Raw genomic sequence first — 18,205 nt, forward strand, 5'->3', positions numbered from 1 at the left:
CGATAGGAGATGATGGAGCTTGTTGGATTCTAATTCACTAGTTCCAGAGTGCAGCAAGCTTCAATGTCGTCCCCCTTCGACCACCCGGGCTCCGCGGCGCAGTTTGGCGCCGCCACGGATGACGGACTTGATGGCGACTATAGCATGATGGCCGACTACCCCGAGGCACTCGATTACTATGCTTTACTGGGCCTATCCTCAGACCCTCCTCCGAAAGACACCGATATCCGTTCCGCGTACCGCAGTCTGACCCTCAGTTTCCACCCGGACAAGCAACCACCGCACCTCCGAGAGGCCGCTCAGCAGCATTTCACGAGGATCCAAGAAGCGTACGATGTTCTCATCGACCCTAAGAAGCGCATAGTCTATGATCTTGCGGGAGTGGAGGCTGTGCAACAAGAATGGGGTCAACACGGTGCGATGGGCCCCAGAGGGGATGCGCAGTCAAAACAACTCGGCGTTAAGGCGATGTCGCCTGATGACTTTCGAAAGTGGTTCTTGAAGACAATGAAGAAACGTGAGCGCAAAGCTGTTGAAAGCTTGGTTTCGAGCCGGGTATGCATTGCTGATTTGTGCCTTGAAAGAAATGGACATTGCTGACCATTACGTTTACGGCTCCAGGGCACTATTACACTTGGAGTCAACGCATCTTCAACCATTTCAGTCGATGAAGAAGATGGGGATGTGACTTTCCAAATTCCATCGGCTAAATTGAGCACATATGCCGTCAACTACAGCTTCAGGACTCCTCTGCCTCTGCCTGCGTTCTCGCACGGAACGAAGGAAGAGGATGAGGCCGAGAAGCCAGACTCGGAGGCTGCTTCAGATGATCTCGACGATGATTCTGACCCCATTGAAATGACGATTAATATGGGAATCGCAGGCAAACTCGCTCGTCCCGGGCAAAAGCTTCAAGTCGAGTATGAAGATGAGTCGACTGAAGAGCAGCTAGTATGTTACCAGCACGAAGAAATTTCTTCTATTGACTAAACTCTTCCCAGGTCCCCTTGCCACACGTCTTAGTGGCGCAGAACATTAGCCTTGGTGCTACTGTCACCCCCAATATGAGGGGCTTGATAGGCACTAAGGGTATCTGGAGTCGACAGCCATTCCCATTCTTCCGAGACTCTACTGTCCATGTTGAGGCTGGTGTTTTCCCTATACCATCGTTGAAGACAACCATCGGTCACGCTTTTCAGCCAATTTCAGGTATCAAACCGATCAGCGTCAGTGCTAGCAGCACCATCACTCGATCTCTGTGGGAATCTCTGCCTTCGTTCGATGTGCAAGCAACGAAACAAGTTGCTCAACGAAAGATCGCCTTCTTAACATGGTCCAGTGGATTGATGGAATGGCCCGGGCTTCTCCAAGAGACTTTCCCTTCCCTTGGAATGAGCCTTGGAAGCTATTATAATACTGGAGTGAGCGACAGCACATTTCAGATTGGCTTGATATCACAACCGAAACAACCTTCGAGAATGGTTGAACTTGACGAGGACAATGATGGTGATGGTGATGATGACGAATTGCGCGAGCAACTGGAGAAGCAACAGGAAATCGATCGCGCGGCCGAGTTTTGGCAGACGTACCTCACAGCTACCCCGGCAGGAGGCGGCATCGGACTGACCTACTCTCGAAACTTGTTTTCGGGCAAACCTGCAGATGATCCCGTGAGGTCAGAATGGAGCGGCGAGGGTTACTTCCCCATGGCCAAAATGGAGGAACCCCGGGCAGTGCGACTCGAGGTTACTACCATTGTCAGCGCAGACGCGTCTATCAGTTGGGGTATCAAGGGTACTCGACGCGTTGGCGAGTACACCAAGATGTCACTCGGAGTCGGTTTTGCCCAGAATGGCGTCGTGGCTACTGTATCTTGGAACAGACTTGGCCAGGGCATCAAGCTTCCCATCGTCATATGTCCTGCTGATCAGGCCAACCATGATGCCGCTGCATTGGCTGCCGTCTTCCCGTGGATTGCTTACTGTGCGGTTGAGTTCGGCTACGTCCGCCCGCGCGATAGAAAGAGACGTCGGCAGGCGGTGGCGCGTCGTCACAAAGAGCTGAAGAAGCTTATCCCGAAGAAGCGAGAAGAGAGCGAGCAGGCTATCGAGCTCATGTCCGATCAAGTGCAAAGACGCCAGGCTAGAGAAGAGGCGCAGGATGGGTTGATCATCAAAAAGGCCGAGTATGGATACATTCCTCCGAAGAATAAGAAACCCAAGAACGGCTTCACTGAGCCTCGGATAATTGACGTGACTGTTCCTGTGGCTGCTCTGGTCGACCGCGGCCAGCTAGTGATCCCTCAGAACTCGATCAAGGTGAGACTAATGTTACCTGCACATATAAATGCGGCCAGTATTTCTAACTCCATTTCTCTAGTTTCAAATCATGGGCTTCCATGACCCAGCGCCTCTTTTGCCAAAACGACTCAAGATCTGGTACACATTCCAAGGGCGTGACCATTTCGTGGAAGTTGGTGATAAAGAGCGTGTCGCTTGTCCCATGCGCACCCATTTGACCTCTGAGTGAGGTGATCTATACCCATGAAGGCATTTGCCTCTGTAATTTTCAGCATCTTGTTTCTTGCTAGGCGTTCGCCACATTGAACATTCTACTCCTGCTCTCATATGCATACGTGATCTTGGCAAATGCATTAAATGGATCATTCTCCCCTCGCATGAAGCTCCCTAGATGAAACATACATATTCTCAAATCACAATACCTGTGGTCCGAAGTAATAAATATTAAGAAACAAACTTAAGAGGCGACTTTGATATAGAAAGTCTTGGCATTGCGGTGAGCGAAGCCCGCCACCCGCGCAGGCCTGCAAAAGCCAAGAGCATCGATCCAGGTTCTCCTCTTATCCTATCACCCGACTTGAAAGCTCTCGCCTCGCTATCAAGTCTCACAATGACTTCCATGGCATCGGGGCTTTTCAAGTCCCTCCCCAAACCCAAGTACACCGGCGAAGAAGAGGAGTTGCCGCAGCATGCGCAACCCCGTGGTCCGCGTGTGGTGGGCGCCGACCAGCTCGATGAAACACAGGTCGTCTTACGGGTGAGTTTACTTTTTGTGTATAGCTGCTCCAAAGCTGACTGAGTTTACTTGAACAGAGAGTTGGACCTCCGCCCTACGGTAACCGCACAGGATGGCGACCGCGAGCCCCCGAAGATTTTGGCGACGGCGGCGCGTTCCCCGAGATTCTAGTCGCACAGTATCCCCTCGACATGGGCCGGAAGGGAACATCCTCGACCTCGAACGCGCTTGCAGTACAGGTCGATGCTGAGGGCAAAGTCAAGTACGACGCGATCGCGCGCCGCGGACACGGTGACAGCCGCACCGTACATGCTTCATTCAAAGATTTGATCCCGCTCCGCCAGCGGGTGGATATGGGAGAGATTTCGCTCGATCGCCCGTCCGAGGAGGAAGTTGCTGCGCAGATGGAGAAAACGAAGAATGCTTTGTCCAGTCTGGTGGACGGAGCTTTGCAGGCACAGAAACCGAAGAACGTCAAAGGTGGAAGCAGAGCCGAGCCGACTTTTGTCCGATATACACCAGCGAACCAGATGGGAGATAATGAGCGCAAGAACGACCGCATTATGAAGATTGTCGAGCGCCAGCAGGATCCCATGGAGCCGCCCAAGTTTAAGCACAAGAAGATTCCCCGTGGCCCGCCGTCGCCCCCTCCTCCGGTGATGCATTCGCCTCCGCGGAAGCTCACGGCCGAAGATCAGGAAGCTTGGAAGATTCCTCCGCCTGTGTCGAATTGGAAGAATCCCAAGGGTTATACTGTCCCCTTGGACAAGCGTCTGGCTGCGGATGGTCGTGGATTGCAGGATGTTTCGATCAACGACAAATTTGCCCAGTTCGCCGAGGCGTTGTTCACGGCTGATCGCCACGCCCGTGAAGAGGTGCAGCTCCGTGCTCAGATGCAGCAGAAGCTGGCAGAGAAGGAGAAGGCCCAGAAGGAGGATCATCTCCGGCAGCTGGCTCAAAAGGCCCGCGAGGGGCGTGCTGGTCCCAGTCGCGGCGAGTCTCGGGCGCGCTCGCGTTCTCGAAGCGGAAGCCGCAGTGTGTCACCATACCGCTCAAGGTCCGGCACCCCGAGTGAGGACGGCGAAGCTGCTCGTGAGCGTGAGGAGCAGCGTCGGGAGCGACGACAAGAACACGAGCGGCAGCTGCGCCAGTCCCGCATGGGTACAGAACGTAAGATCCAGGCCATGGCCCGCGAGCAGAGCCGTGATATCTCTGAGAAGGTGGCTCTGGGATTGGCTAAGCCCACTCAGAGCTCCGAGTCTATGTGGGATTCGCGCCTGTTCAACCAGACCAGTGGCATGCATTCTGGTTTCAATGAAGATAACCCCTACGATAAGCCGCTGTTCGCCGCGCAGGACGCCATCAACAGCATCTACCGCCCGCGGGCTCAGGCTGATGCCGACGACGAAGACGCGGATGAAGGAGAGATGAGCAAGATCCAGAAGACTAGCCGGTTTGAGGTTCTAGGACGAGCCAAGGAGGGATTCAAGGGAGCTGCTGACGCCGAGGTAAGTAATACTGCGGGTTGGAAAGTGTCTGTTTCAATGCTAATTGGTTCTCATTTACAGGAGCGCGAGGGTCCTGTTCAGTTTGAGAAGGACACTGCGGACCCATTCGGCATTGATAGCATGATCGCCGATGTGACTTCCGGCCAGAAGCGGTACGGAATCCAAGAGGCGGGCGAAGATGATCGTGGCTCGAAACGCGCAAGGGTCGACGAGGACTAGGCTAGTTGTATTATGATAAATCTGGGTTCATTTCTTTCTGTGCCGCGTGGGCAAGGCTGTCTTCATGCATTGCGGGCGTTTTGGCGGTGCCATCTAAACCATTTTGATATCACCAGAGGTACCTAAAATGACGAGCCTATTTGGGCTTGCAATTTCAAACCAGACTACGATCTATATGTCTCGCTTGTAGTATGGCTGTGGAGTAATGTGAAACACAGGGTAGGCACCTGAACATGTAGAGAAGGGAGAAAGTAGCATAGCGAAAGGGTGGGTATGCCAGCACACTAAAATCAAAACGCATTAGCAGAGGCGTATTTGATCTGGATCCAGATCGATTCTTTTCAAAGGGTCACAGAGGGCCCAATGGAAGGACACAGGCTCTAGTCTGAAGAAACCCTCTCGGGGAGCTATAGACGATTCTTTCTTGTTCACATGTTCAGTTCACGGAACTTTGACTCCTTTTTATTTTTTTCCATCTTTTGCCTTTTGGCATGATGATGAAGCTTAAATTAATGTTCAATTGATCACCCGAGCGAGCCAATTTGTAGACTCGGATGTAGGAATTAAATAAAACACGATAACAAATCTCAAGATCCAATTTTAACAGGGCCCTCCTTATGGAGTACAGTAAAACAGTTTGCCGGAACGTCAGGCACTCCCTAGTTCTTGAGCTCCACTTTTTGGGAGAAAGAACCTCCTCCAGCCACTTGTAGGCAACGGGCAGGCTGTGAGGGTAACCCATGTGCACCAAGCCCTCAAAGAAACGGCCTTCCTTGGGACCACCATGGTTGAACATGACCAGCGAGTCCTCAATGGGGACAACGCCATCGTCAACACCCTATGAAACATGTTAGCATGAACCCAAAGTTCAACACCTTTCAGACATACGTTCAGCATCAGCAGACGGCAGTTAGGCTGGTCCATAACACCAGTCTCAACAAGCGAGAATTTCTTCTGCGCATTCTTGATAAACTCCTCAGCGGAATCATATCCATACTTCTCGGCCCAAGAAGCCGTGATCCTGCAAGCCGTCAGTATCATGGACCCAAAGGAACCAGCAGCACAATCTAACTCACTCAAACGGATACTCATGATCATTGACCCGACTCAACCACTCCTCCCCAAGGAAATGATGACTACCAGGCCCATGAGCAACACACCCAGCAAACTTCTCCGAGTGCGTAGCCGAAGCCCGAATAGCATAGAATCCACCAGCACTCAGACCCCAAGCAGCAACACGAGACATATCAAACTCCGCCCTAGAGCCCATATACTCAAGCACACTGTCCCACAGACGATCCGCACTCTCCGGGTCCGCAGGATCAGCCGGACAATCCGCCGTGCCGGGGATCTCGCAGACAACAACCGCCCAGCCGCGGTTGATGATCTCGTGTGTCCGCTGGCTGTTATCGGGCCTATACCCGTCCAGACCGGTCATGAGAAGCACAACGGGTACCGGGTTGGAGGCGGATGCTTCCTCGGGCAGACGCACGTAGATTGGGATGTGGGCGCCATCGCGGCCGGTGGCGCGCGTGTGCGGGATGCTTTCTTCCTTGAGCACGGGCTTCCAGATGGCGGCGGCTTTGAGGTAGACGTCCTTTTGGCGCTCGAAGGCGGTGCGCTTCAGGGAAGTTGACGGCTGGCTTGCTGGGCTTACGTAGGGGAAACGTGAAATGCGGAGGACGACTGCGGCGCGGCGGTAGAGGTCTGAGGCCTTGTCGGGGTGGCTGTTTGTTAGGGCTTGCTCGGCTTGTTGTTCCAGGGCGTCGACGATGGGGATGAAAGCTTGGGTGTAGGCATCCGAGAAGGCATCGTTGATGTTGTCCTGGGTTGATTGTCAGTGGATTTTGGCGGGAGTCGTCCCTGGGAGATGATGTGTACCTTGATCAGCTTCTGGAAGATGGGCTCAAAGTCTTCAAAGGCACCGTCGTGGAACGGGTAGATGGATTTGGAGCACTGGGGGTGAATTAGCTTTGCTTCATATATTTCAAGAAATTGGAGATGGCATACGCAGAACTTCCACTTGGTCTCCCACAGGGCCTTAATGGACCCTTTGTGAGGGTAGACCGTGTCGAATTTCTCTCCCATCATCCATGGTGCCATGATGAATACTGTTGTATAGTTCGAAACTTGAAACTAGGTTTGTATCGTTCAGATGGGATGGAACATGCGTGAAGCATTGGGAGAAGTCACACGCAGACGTTCCTTAAATGAGTCGTTCATTTTGCTTGGGAGCAGGATTACGGATTTGGCCGATTACGACAACGACAATGACTGCGATGTAAAAGTGTATGAAAACAGCTGGAACGAGTGTGACGGATGATGCGGGGGTATCTCGCGCTTTCCGTCAAGGTCGAGAATGTGATCTGATTGGCATGGAATGATGAAGAGAGCGGCGAGGGGGGCCGGAGCCCTTGGATTCAGGAGACAGGGGCAGGTCGAGTGGTTTGGCCGGTTTCCGAATCCGGACAGGGGTGGGATTCTCGATCGGATATGCAACTGAAGCCACTGGGATGGGATGGGATGGGATGGGATGGGATGTACCTCAGCCTCATTGCGTTTGGGGAATCAACAAGGCGTCCAGTTCGTGCTGATGATCGATTTCACTTGGGTACGAGCCACTCCAATCTTGAGCACAAAGGTTGCAGGTTGAATGTTGAATGATGAAGTTGAGACGACCTCAATTCCCCGGTTGGCCGCGAAGCCTTCCGCATGCGGCAAGATCGCACGGATTGTAGACTACTGTCCCCTTGCAGAAGGCACAGCTCTACTATGGTTACATCGACCGCGTGGTAATCGAAACTGCGTAGACACAATCCAATGGAAGCTTCCGAGAGGCATTCATTCTAATACACAAATGTAGTGCGGCTGGACTGAGAAGACGGCCTCAAAACGGTGCCTCGAATGCTCAGTCGGCCCCGTGACTATTCCCCCCGGGCAGGCTCTGAAAGGTGTTTTTTAAAATGATTCACGGAGTAAAAAGGTCTCTCAAAAGAGCATGAGTGGAATGCAAAGAAGAAGAAGAATTATGTAGACACAATGATGCAAAAAAGTCGCCGTCCTGAAAAGACTACCGAGATTATCATTAAAATTACCCAGTGTCGTTTAGACATGAGGTACTGGCAGCTTATGTACAAGCCTCATTTGGCGTGCGAGCGCGCTACTCCTGTCGCTCGTACTGCTGCCAGTACTCGTAGCCCTTGGGAAGATCCTTGGGCCCATCGTCGTGCTGGTGGTAGGTATGATCACCCTCCGTGATGTACTGATCGTTGCTTTGAGGATAAGGCCAAGAGCCCCTGGAAATGGTATTAGTATAAAGTGGGACCAGTAATCATGATGGGGGAATCGTACTTGGTATCAGTGTTGGTAACCTCAATGGGTGCCTCGCCAGGTTCGCCGCCGACTTGAGCGTAGGACTTGTCGGCGTGGGGGTTGGGCCATGGACCTTTGATGTCCTGAGTATCGGCAACGTCAGCCGGACCATCGGAACCATCGCCGACCTGAGCATGGTTGTGGTCGGTGTGAGGCTGGGGCCAAGGTCCATCGGATTCATCCTGGTGCGCGTAGATGGGCTCATCATGCGCAGGCGGCTGCACAGGCTCAGGATAGTAGTCAGTCGGCTGGGCCTCGGTCATAGGCTGGATGGCCTCAACGGGTTGAGCAGGGGGTTTGGGAGCAACTTGAGGCTCGGGAGCGGGAGCGGGAGCTTGCTCAACAACGGGCTTGGGAGCGGGAGCTTGCTCGACGGCGGGCTTGGGAGCCGGGGCTTGCTCGACGGCAGGCTTGGGAGCCGGGGCTTGCTCGACGGCAGGCTTGGGAGCCGGGGCCTGATGAGGCGGTGGGGACTGGTAGTGAGTCGGGCGAACCGGGGGCTGACCCGGAGGCGGGGGAGGAGCCTGCTGAGTAGGAGCAGGCGCAGGCGAGGCCGAAGTAGTCGGCTTGGGCTGCTGGGGCGGCGGGGAAGGCGCCTTGCTAGACTTTCCGGGCGGGTACATAGCACCGTGGTTCTCAGCGGGGATCTGAGTGTTGGCACCGGTCAAATCAAGACCCTGCTTGCCAGCGGCGTTGCCGTTGGAAGGATCAGGGTAGGCAGCGCAAGCGTCGTAGTGGCTCTTGGGAGGAGCATGCTCGGACTGAGGGAAAGTCTCAGGAGCCTCGATGATCGTGGCCATCAGGCCGGCCTCGACGTGCCATTCGACGTGACAGTGCAGGAGCCAGACACCGGGGTTGTCTGCACGGAAGCGAATGACCACGTGGCCATGATTCTGAACCATGATGGTATCGCGCTTGATGGGAGTGTGGGACACATTCTTATATTGACCAGTGAAGTAGCCGCCGTCGACGGGGGTTCTCTGCAGAACCTGGAACTGGTGACCGTGCAAATGCCACGGGTGCAGGTTGTTGTGGTGGTTGTTGATGACAATCTCGACGACCTCTCCGTATTTGACGATGAAGGGATTGACTTGACCGTAGACCTCGGGGTTGGAAGAGAACTCGGCTCCAATCGTGTTCGCGGTGTACAGAGTCGGAACATCCTGCGGGATGTAGGTCTTGTTGTTGACAGTGAAGCGCTTGACTCCGTCGATCTCAGTTGAGAAGGCGTCGATGATGATCTGGTGCTGAACGGGCTCAAGCACGGGCTCCTTATCCAGAGGGACCAGAAGGACATCATCAATGAAGTGATCGGGGGTAAGCTCATGGAACACCGGGGGCGGGGGCAAGGGCTTCGCCTCGTCGTAGACGAGCCAAGCAGTAGCATTGGGGTTGTATCCCTGGGGAATGGGACGACCCTCGAAGATGAACATCATATTAATATCCATGGTGTCCCAAATGGCAAAATTCTTGCTCGCATCGGCCTTGGTGTGTATCAAGACAGACATACGCTGTCCAGTGGCAATACGAAGCAGCTTGTCACCAACAGGGGTAGGCTCGGTGTAAATTCCATCAACCTCCACGACCGTCATCTCATGGCCATCGAAGACCCAAGTGTGACCAGGCCAGTTACCGAGGCAGACAATATGCACCAAGTAGGTCTTGTTGGGCAGCACCTTGATCTTGGTGTTGCTGTTATCATTGATCAAAGCAGAGTTGGGAACGGGCTCAAGGCCACCAAAGGCAGCCTCGTTCTCCTCCGACTCATACTCCTTGAGCAGGTCAGGCATCTGGCGGTGGTACCAATCGGTCAAAGTCATAGTGAACTCCTCATCATAGTGGAAAGGCGCCTTGGGGTCATGAACGATCAGAGGGCCACGGAAGCCATCGGGGTACTGAGCCATGTTGTGAGAGTGATACCAGTAAGTTCCAGTTTGGTTAACCTATTCACATTAGTATCCATTGTGCAAGCGCCCGACGGTCTACTCACATCGAAATGATACTGCATGTGCGAGCCCGGGGCCAAAGGGCACTGAGTGACGCCGCTAGCACCATCCATAACACCGGTGGCATACTGGTGGAAGCCGTGCCAATGGATGCCGGTAGACTGATTGCCCAGACCGTTATACACGTCGACGATCAGACGATCACCGACGTCCACATCGATCTGAGGGCAGGGCCATTGACCATTGATACCGATGACGGGTCTCTCAAATCCATCGGGAGAGGCATTAACCCAAGTGACATTCCAATCCAGGTAAACGTCCTTGGCCGCCGCGAGTTTGGCAGCCAAGCTCGCCAAAAGAAGGAGATTGAACTTCCCCATAGTAAACGGTCATCCAAGTAACGAGTGACAATCGACTCCGAATCAGAAAGATAGTGAAATCCTCCGAACGAAACGAGGGATCTGAGTTGAACGACCGAAACTAGATATTAATAAATAAGGATAAAAAATAAAAGATAAAAACGAACGAGTTGTCGACTAAAACGAAGGCGTTGGGCGAAGGTCGGCCGGGATGATACTCGAGGGAATCAAGAGCGAGCAATTGGGGGAATCTTCCTTTAACAGCGGGCATGATTTGGATCTGCGCCAGGGATGCAAATGTCGATGGGTTCCGGATGCAAGTTCCAAGGACTCTTCAGCAATGCCAGCAGATTCTACATTCAGGAGACAGAAAAACAAACTCGCCGGTACGGGACTAGGCTACCGCTTGGTAGGTAGAGAGAAGCATTCCACTAAGGGAAAGGGCCGGCTGGTATGCAGGTGAATGGCCCAGTTCGGTATTGCGTCGGAAATTACCCAGCAAGGGGCTGCATTCCAGGTGACGGTTTCGGTTAATCGTCAACAACAGCATCATGAACTGGGCCAAGTTGCGAATCAGATCCTATTTGAAGCTTAATTGATTGACGATTGACGGTGGACGGTTGACGGTTGACGGTTAACAGGTAACAGTTGACGATTGACGATTGACATGTTTTGGTGGCGTAGTTAGTTTCCAGGTGGTTAGTTAGTTTCCAGGTGGTAAGTTGGTGTCCAGGTGGTTAGTTGGTGTCCAGGTGGTTAGTTAGTTTCCAGGTGGTTAGTTAGTTTCCAGGGGTGGCTACCCCGGTCATCAATGAACATGGCAAGGTCCACTGTGAGATCAGATGTTCGATCAGAGAACACAAGCATAAGCATAACATAAGCAATTCAGCTCTCCGAGGTTCACCTCGCCCAAACAGGTCTCAGACACACCTAGGCGTAATGGGAGATCCAAAAAGGGCACGGATGACGCAGGGCATCATCATTTCGGTTAACGTCGTATCAGTGTCGGGGGGAAGTATCGGTGGATCGGCCGTGGGCTCCACTCCAACTTTTTTTTTTCTTGTCTTATCAGGCGATCTCTATTTGATCTCGTGTCTGAGACCCGACAACAAGACCGTGGCACTTCTCTTGGCCGTCATAGCTCCGGCTCGAGTACTCGGGGGCACCTGCAGAGCAGGTACCAGGTCCGGTGGCCAGTGCATTTCCCGGTAGATCAAGGTAGACAAACGCGGGGGAACAAGACGTAATTGATAAAAGGACCGGTTCTCATTGGGGAGGTTATACCAAGGCGCGCAGTAGTCTCACGGATGACAGGGGGCGATGCCCCCCACATCGGTGTTCAGGTACAGCTGCACGACACTCGTCCCTCTCGAGCGCCTAGCGCGGAGGTCGTGATAAGGAAGTGGGGGAGTTGAGCAGTAGTCCAGGTCACTGATAAAGAGTTGCATGAAGGGATTTGGTAACCCGATAACCAGGGACGAACAGGTCGAATTTTTTTTCCTTTTCCCAAAAGGTGCAAGTGAGGGGGAACCAGTTGTATCGTCACTCTTCTTCTTTTCGTTTCTTTTCTTTTTCTTTAACTCCCCGGCACTCCCCAGTTGGTATATAGGTGCGATTCCTTTTTTCTTTTGGGACTCACTCCGATCCGTGTACTTCCCCCCCCTGACGCCATATTCCCTGTACCTCGCTCAGCACTCAGCCCTGTCGCCATAGCCTTTGGCATCACGTCAATGGCGTAATCCAAGTATGATCATGCAAAGTACCTTGCACATGATTCCAGGTCTTCCCAAGTCTTAGTTTTCTACACTATCACTCCCCTTATCCAACGTGGGTGCAACTAGAACATGGACCAATCTATGACTCTGATCGATGCCCAGGTGCATTTCCTGGTGAGCCAACTTTGAAAGAATTCAAGGTGCCCTTTCCCATGAAATTATAGTTCAATCGATTAATATATATTTCAGGAGGAGCGACTCGTGCTGGTTCACATTCCACTGGACCTCTATCCGTACTTTTTCAAGGCGGTGCTGAGACTCATCTTCGATGAAATATATTCCCTCGATGAAGAGCAGGAAGAAGATCTCATCCTCGAGGATATCGAAGATGCATCGGAACAAGGTTCCGACTACAAGCAACCCGCCTTCCTGAATGTCTCCATCACCCCGGTGGAAGTCTCAGTGATATGTCCCCGTCGACTCGTCCTGAAGTACTTCCAGCCCTTACTGGACCAGCTCAACCAGCTCAACACCACCCTCCGTTCCCGCCTAGATGTCAGTGATAATGACTACATCGCCATGCAGGTCCTCGGTCAGGGCCTGGAAGCCGGCAAGCGCGTACTGGAACTCACCAGTCCACTAGCCATGGCGGGCATCTCCATCTTCTTCATCTCGACCTATTTCTCCGACTACATCATTGTGCCCCTGCACAGCAAAGAAAGCGTAGTCTCAGCTCTAGAGAACAGGGGCTTCCATTTCGAAAATGCAACAGCCGCCTTCATCAACCCGCTCAGCCCTACATCCCCAACCTCAGAACGACGTCCCAGCGACCTCGTCCCGCCAGCAACCCCACCCCCATCATCCGTCTCAGAACTACAAACACGCACATTCGAGAACCTCCGCAAACGCCAAATCGTCCCATGCGTAGACGACACTCTCCATCTCGTCCAATGCGCAGCCCACCACCAGTACAACCGCGAAGAAAGCTCCATGTCAATCCTCCGCGACGCACTCACAACTGTCCTCCTCGTTGACAACCCGCGCTTCCTCTCCTTAACCCTAGCAGCCCTCGACCCAGCAGCATCTCTCCTATTGGAAAAACGCCTCCTCCCCCGCTTCGCCCGTCCAACAAGCTCACCCCAAGACTACGAAGACGGTTCAGGCCTCCTCCTAGGCTCAAAAGAGGAATATCTCATCCCCATCATGCTCGACCTCCGTGACCTCCCCCTCGAAGCATCAGGTATCGTCTGCGGCGTAGCAGGCCGTCTTGCCGACTCAGCGGGTAACCCGACACCCGCGGCAAGCGGCGAAGGCAGTCTCGTAGGCAGCAATGAGAGTAGCGTCATCGGCTCTGTGCCCGCGCTATTTGATACCTTTGGATCGCGGCTTGCGCTGGGACACAGGAAAACGAAGTCTCAGCAGTTGCCACCGACAACGCATCACTTGAAACCGGATGTGGATGCGAGTGCGGATGCGGTGGAGATTAGTTTCTTGAGTACGGCGCGCGCGGGGACGATTATTGTTGGGGAGTATGAGTTGAAGAGGGCAATTGATGCTCTTGAGGCGGAAAAGGTGGATAAGGTGCAGGAGATTGTTACTGAGGGGGCTCCTCTTGGGATCCAAGGACTTGGGATAGATGCTTGATGCTTGATGCTTGATGGGGGGAAAAGTTGATTTTGTTTCTTTGGTTTGCTCGCCACTCCATGTCCTGTATGACTATACGATTTCCTTGCAAGTGTATGCTTTATTAGCGTTCCAGCCCGAATTGCTTGAAATGTTGCTATATATTTATCGGAAGAAGTCTCAATATATTGATATGATACGACAGATTTATTCGCCAAGGAGAAGGCTAGTGGTATTGAGTATGTACTTTCTTGCTTGTTCATGGTCATATGGCCCCTAATCGGTTCTTCCGAGATTCATGTGGGTATGTATACCGCTTCAGGCATGAAGAAATGAGTTAGGTTGGTCAGGAAGGCAGTAGATCTTCAACTTGCCGTCCACAACGGCAATGTTTATCGGGTTCTGAGTCACAGGAGTCCCCAGCTCGCTCAACATCGCGATGGGGAATTTTCCCAGATAGGTTGCATAGTCAGCATCAGCATATCGACCAGCGCAATACCACCTGGATGAAACGAGGAAATGATCCGATCGTGGCGACCCCGCCGCAGAACATGATAGGCCGTCTGCACTGTTTGAGACTCTTCCTCGTATCAAAATGGGCTGTGAGAACCCTGGGCAGGATGTGATGGCCAAGGAACTTGCAACCCTGGTAATCAATGAAAAATGACGGGATGGGCTCTATGGATCGAGGTCTAGTGTAGCCTGGTAGCTTTGCAAAGTTTCGCGTGTAGTGGCCCAGAGACCATTTGCTGGCGTTGCGGACCCCCCAGTTCAGCGTGAGGAGATTATTCGTCAGTGTCGTGGACAATTCCACCATTGTGATCTCTTGCACGAAGAGCCTTCTTTTTCTTCAGGCTGTGTGGATCAACCTGTACACTGATTGCGGTCGTGTTTGGCCTGTACTGCGAAAGCGTAGTTCAGATGTAGCGTCCGTCATAATCAATGCCACTAGTGTGGCACTCAATATCGTTTGGGTAATTGTGCAGGTCAATAACTTCCATGTAAACGATGTGAAGAGAGTCAGCCGGTTCCGGGCATCGGTTGTGGATAAAATCATCAAACAGCAGGGAAATTACGTAGACGGCAGCCACGCTCTGCAGCGGAGATGATGAGTTGGCTCATCCAAGGACTCGGACGGTACCTAAACATATATTAGCATTCACACCATAAAATGGAGAATGATTACTCTTACCATCTGAGCATCCAGCTGCCCAGTATCCCTGGTCATTCCAAGCCACACAGCTCACAGCCTTAACCTTCTCTCCCATCGGCACAGTTGCAACATTCTCTCCACTGAGAACGTCCCACGCAAAGACAGCAGCGCCAAGCGCAGCCCCATCTTCCTTTGCAGCTTCACTGCCGCTCAAAACTACGGCATCACTCTGCGCAAAGACAGAGCGAACCCGCAGCTCCTGGTTCCGATAGACATGCTTAGGCCTAGTGCTAAGGAAAGACTGAGCCTGCTGCTCACCATTTTTGACGGGGCCTCCGAAAGCAGCAAGGAGCTTTCCGTCCGCTCGATCGAGCATCCGAATATAGCTATCCAAGGTGGAAGCAAGCAGCGCATTGCCATCCGCCGAGCAACGAATACTCGTTACCGGATGAGCCAGGACATCAATCGTCGTCTTGCCCGTCCGCACATCGTAGACGCGCACATGTCCATCATAGCTACCACTAGCGATAGAGTACGTAGGCCCATGAACATGCAAACACGAAACGGTATCGCTTGCTTCAGTGAGGGTCTGAATAGGCTTGTAGGCATTGGATCTGGTGTCCCACAAGTTGATTGTGGTATCTGCACTACCTGGAAACAAGAAGAAAGGTCAGTAAGACTCGTTAAACCGAGGAAAGGCCGAGGACCATACCAGAAACAACAAGGGAATCACCATCTCCGGCGAATTGGACCGCTTCCACCCTGCTATTATGCCCGCTCCATCGTCTAGTTGTCGTGCCCTGCTCAACATCCCACAGAAAGACCTGGCGGTCACCTCCTACGCTGGCAAAGCGCGCATTGTCTGCGGCGACGGCTACGTCGAGGACTGAATAGCCATGGGCTTCGTACCGCTGGATTGGGGATGTAGTTTCGACGGCTGTCGCAGAATTTTCGGCATTGCTCGGTACTGCGCGCGAGAGATGGATGGCGCGGTCTGAGGAGCCTGTCAGGACGTAGGTGCCCGGGTAGCTTGAGAAGGTCACGGCGTTGACCGGCCCTGTCATGCGAGATTAGACCTAGTTCTGTGAGGCAACTTGATAATTAGCTTACCATTATGTGTCTTCAGAGTGTGGAGATGCCGAGTGGGAAACTTCTTCGAGGGCATGTCAAGCTGATTGAGGAGTGGAGCAGTTGAAGGTTGAAGCCGGAATGTGGATGATGTGCGGAACTTGGGAGCTCGGGCAAACTGGGGCCGAACTAGAGCTAATTACAAGACCCCATTCATACATGATTCATCTAAACCTAGTTTGCTACACTTGAAAAGAATAGGGATTAACTCTGTATTTTGCGCGCTACATAATACAGGAGGGTTATTATCAAGGATGTAGACACCATCGCTAGCTACCAGCGGTAAATGGATATAACAGAACAAAACGAACCGGCCCTTCGAGGCGAAGGTGCGCCCTCCCAAGCGCGTGAATGGCAAGACATAGGGTACTCAAAAAGAAGAAAATAACGAAGGAGCATGCAAAGTGCGCCTACTCCCTTTTTGAAAGTCCAGCATCTTAGCGACGACCGTGGCTGCGAGTGCCGGAGCCTTGGAGACCCTCGATCTCCTGCTCGAGCGATTTGATCCTTGAAAAAAGTTAGTATTTGAAGTCAATAGGTAAAAATTAGAATAGGCATCAACGTACGCAGCATGGGTGGCCTCGAGGTCTTTGTTGAGTCTGTCGCGCTCGGAAATGAGCTTCTGCTCCCACTGGCGGAAACGCTGCTCCTCGACCTTGACCTGCTCGGTGAAGCGCTTGCGCAGGTTCTCCTCTTCCTCCTTGAATTTGGGGTTGTCCAGCTTGCGGGGGCGGGCCTCGCCAAACTTGCGGGTCTCCATCTGCTGGGCACGATAGGCCTCGTAGTGAGACTCCTCGGTGGTGTGAATGAGGTCGAGCATATGGGTGCGGATCAAGATCGAGCGGAGCTTCTTAAAGTCACAGTGGTCCTCATTTTCCACCTCAGCAACACCCCAGGCGTACTGGCGACCCTTGACGACACGGCCGTCGTTGGCTTTGACATCCTTCTCGGAACCGATAACAGCGAAAGGCATGGCAGCCATCAGGCTGCGGGCGTGGGTAGCGGCGTGCTCATCGTCCTCCTCGATCGGCGGGGTGTAAATCTTGATGCCCTGGGCCTCGATAACAGCGCGGATCTGATCACTCATTAGCTATGGGTCCCAATTGCAAATCCACGCATGATTCCAACATACTCTCTCCTTGTAACGGGCCAGATCGGCGTGGCTGAGGGTGTCGGCCTTGGCGACAACGGGAATCAGGTTAACGCGGGAGCTCAGGCGCTTCATGACCTCGATATCGAGGGGCTTCAGGGTGTGTCCGGTGGGTCGGATGAAGTACAAGCAAGCGTGCACACGCATGTCAATCTTGTCGGTACGGCGGGGCTGCTGCTCCTGGAGCATGTAGGACTCGTGCTGGTCATCCAGGAACTCGATGATGGGTTGCCACGAATCACGGTTGTTGACATAGTCGCCGAAGCCGGGGGTATCAATGACGGTGAGACGAACTGAAGGCGGATAAACATCAGCACACGCAATTCACAAATATGACCCCTCACATCCAGGGTGAAATGAATGTCGAACCTTTGAAGAACTTCTCCTCGAGCTCGGCCTTGGTAATCTCGATCTCGACGGTGCGGTCGACTTGCTTCTGGTGACGGCGCTTGTGGTCGGCGTAGTTTTTGATGGTAGTGGAGAAGAGGGTGTTGATGAAGGTGGTCTTTCCCAATCCCGACTCTCCGGCAACCTGTAGACGGCATCATTAGCGCTGATGTCCCGACCGAGGCATTCCAAGCTTAGACACACCATGATTGTGAATGCCGCACCCCGCTTTGCAACAATCTTGTGTCTAGACCGCTTCAATTAGAATCCTCCTCGCTGCCAATTCGGATCGATTCGTCGAGTTGTACATACCGCTGGTTGGGGAGCTACATGGGAACAGCATAAATTAGCCATCAGAGCATTGAAAACGCGTTGGGAGGTTATCGGAAACAACTTACATTGGCAATGCCAATCGGCGAGGCAGTCTCCGTTGTCGACATGATGAATTAGGGGGGGTGACCGTGAAGAAGACGAAAACGAAGAGAAACCCCTCAGTAAGTGACCTGAAAAAGAGGAAAGATGGTCAAGGGTCCTTGGAGAAAAAGGGAGGTTAGCTGCTCGTTGCTGCTTCCCCCTGAATCTCCTTTCGTTTTCTGGAGTATAGCTGGC

General features: G+C 52.9%; 7 protein-coding genes across 7 annotated transcripts; 3 read left to right on the forward strand and 4 right to left on the reverse strand.

Annotated features, from left to right (window-relative positions):
• Positions 1–63: 63 nt before the first annotated feature.
• On the forward strand, positions 64–2,529 carry N7443_003849 (J domain-containing protein; the record flags this gene model as incomplete). Its single annotated transcript, XM_056883905.1, has 4 exons — positions 64–555; positions 622–951; positions 1,002–2,318; positions 2,380–2,529. 4 exons carry the CDS (start codon positions 64–66, stop codon positions 2,527–2,529), a joined length of 2,289 nt encoding a protein of 762 aa, XP_056742183.1.
• Positions 2,530–2,910: 381 nt separating this feature from the next.
• On the forward strand, positions 2,911–4,763 carry N7443_003850 (SKIP/SNW domain-containing protein; the record flags this gene model as incomplete). Its single annotated transcript, XM_056883906.1, has 3 exons — positions 2,911–3,057; positions 3,114–4,544; positions 4,605–4,763. 3 exons carry the CDS (start codon positions 2,911–2,913, stop codon positions 4,761–4,763), a joined length of 1,737 nt encoding a protein of 578 aa, XP_056742184.1.
• Positions 4,764–5,422: 659 nt separating this feature from the next.
• ayg1 (heptaketide hydrolyase ayg1) lies at positions 5,423–6,866 on the reverse strand (the record flags this gene model as incomplete). Its single annotated transcript, XM_056883907.1, has 6 exons — positions 5,423–5,428; positions 5,458–5,601; positions 5,652–5,784; positions 5,840–6,588; positions 6,645–6,719; positions 6,774–6,866. The coding sequence occupies 6 exons, from the start codon at positions 6,864–6,866 to the stop codon at positions 5,423–5,425; spliced, it is 1,200 nt and encodes a 399-aa protein (XP_056742185.1).
• Positions 6,867–7,923: 1,057 nt separating this feature from the next.
• abr1 (multicopper oxidase abr1) lies at positions 7,924–10,461 on the reverse strand (the record flags this gene model as incomplete). The annotated part of the gene is made up of 3 exons (XM_056883908.1): positions 7,924–8,059; positions 8,115–10,078; positions 10,126–10,461. 3 exons carry the CDS (start codon positions 10,459–10,461, stop codon positions 7,924–7,926), a joined length of 2,436 nt encoding a protein of 811 aa, XP_056742186.1.
• Positions 10,462–12,284: 1,823 nt separating this feature from the next.
• On the forward strand, positions 12,285–13,799 carry N7443_003853 (ACT domain-containing protein; the record flags this gene model as incomplete). The annotated part of the gene is made up of 2 exons (XM_056883909.1): positions 12,285–12,329; positions 12,405–13,799. 2 exons carry the CDS (start codon positions 12,285–12,287, stop codon positions 13,797–13,799), a joined length of 1,440 nt encoding a protein of 479 aa, XP_056742187.1.
• Positions 13,800–14,896: 1,097 nt separating this feature from the next.
• N7443_003854 (WD40 repeat domain-containing protein) lies at positions 14,897–16,096 on the reverse strand (the record flags this gene model as incomplete). The annotated part of the gene is made up of 4 exons (XM_056883910.1): positions 14,897–14,919; positions 14,971–15,582; positions 15,644–15,988; positions 16,042–16,096. The coding sequence occupies 4 exons, from the start codon at positions 16,094–16,096 to the stop codon at positions 14,897–14,899; spliced, it is 1,035 nt and encodes a 344-aa protein (XP_056742188.1).
• Positions 16,097–16,496: 400 nt separating this feature from the next.
• aspC (septin CDC12) lies at positions 16,497–18,036 on the reverse strand (the record flags this gene model as incomplete). The annotated part of the gene is made up of 7 exons (XM_056883911.1): positions 16,497–16,566; positions 16,626–17,134; positions 17,192–17,502; positions 17,579–17,741; positions 17,801–17,843; positions 17,909–17,922; positions 17,995–18,036. 7 exons carry the CDS (start codon positions 18,034–18,036, stop codon positions 16,497–16,499), a joined length of 1,152 nt encoding a protein of 383 aa, XP_056742189.1.
• Positions 18,037–18,205: the final 169 nt, after the last annotated feature.

This window comes from Penicillium atrosanguineum (genome assembly GCF_028827265.1).
Source record: "Penicillium atrosanguineum strain IBT 20685 chromosome Unknown utg000003l_segment0_segment0, whole genome shotgun sequence".
Lineage (NCBI taxonomy): Eukaryota > Fungi > Ascomycota > Eurotiomycetes > Eurotiales > Aspergillaceae > Penicillium > Penicillium atrosanguineum.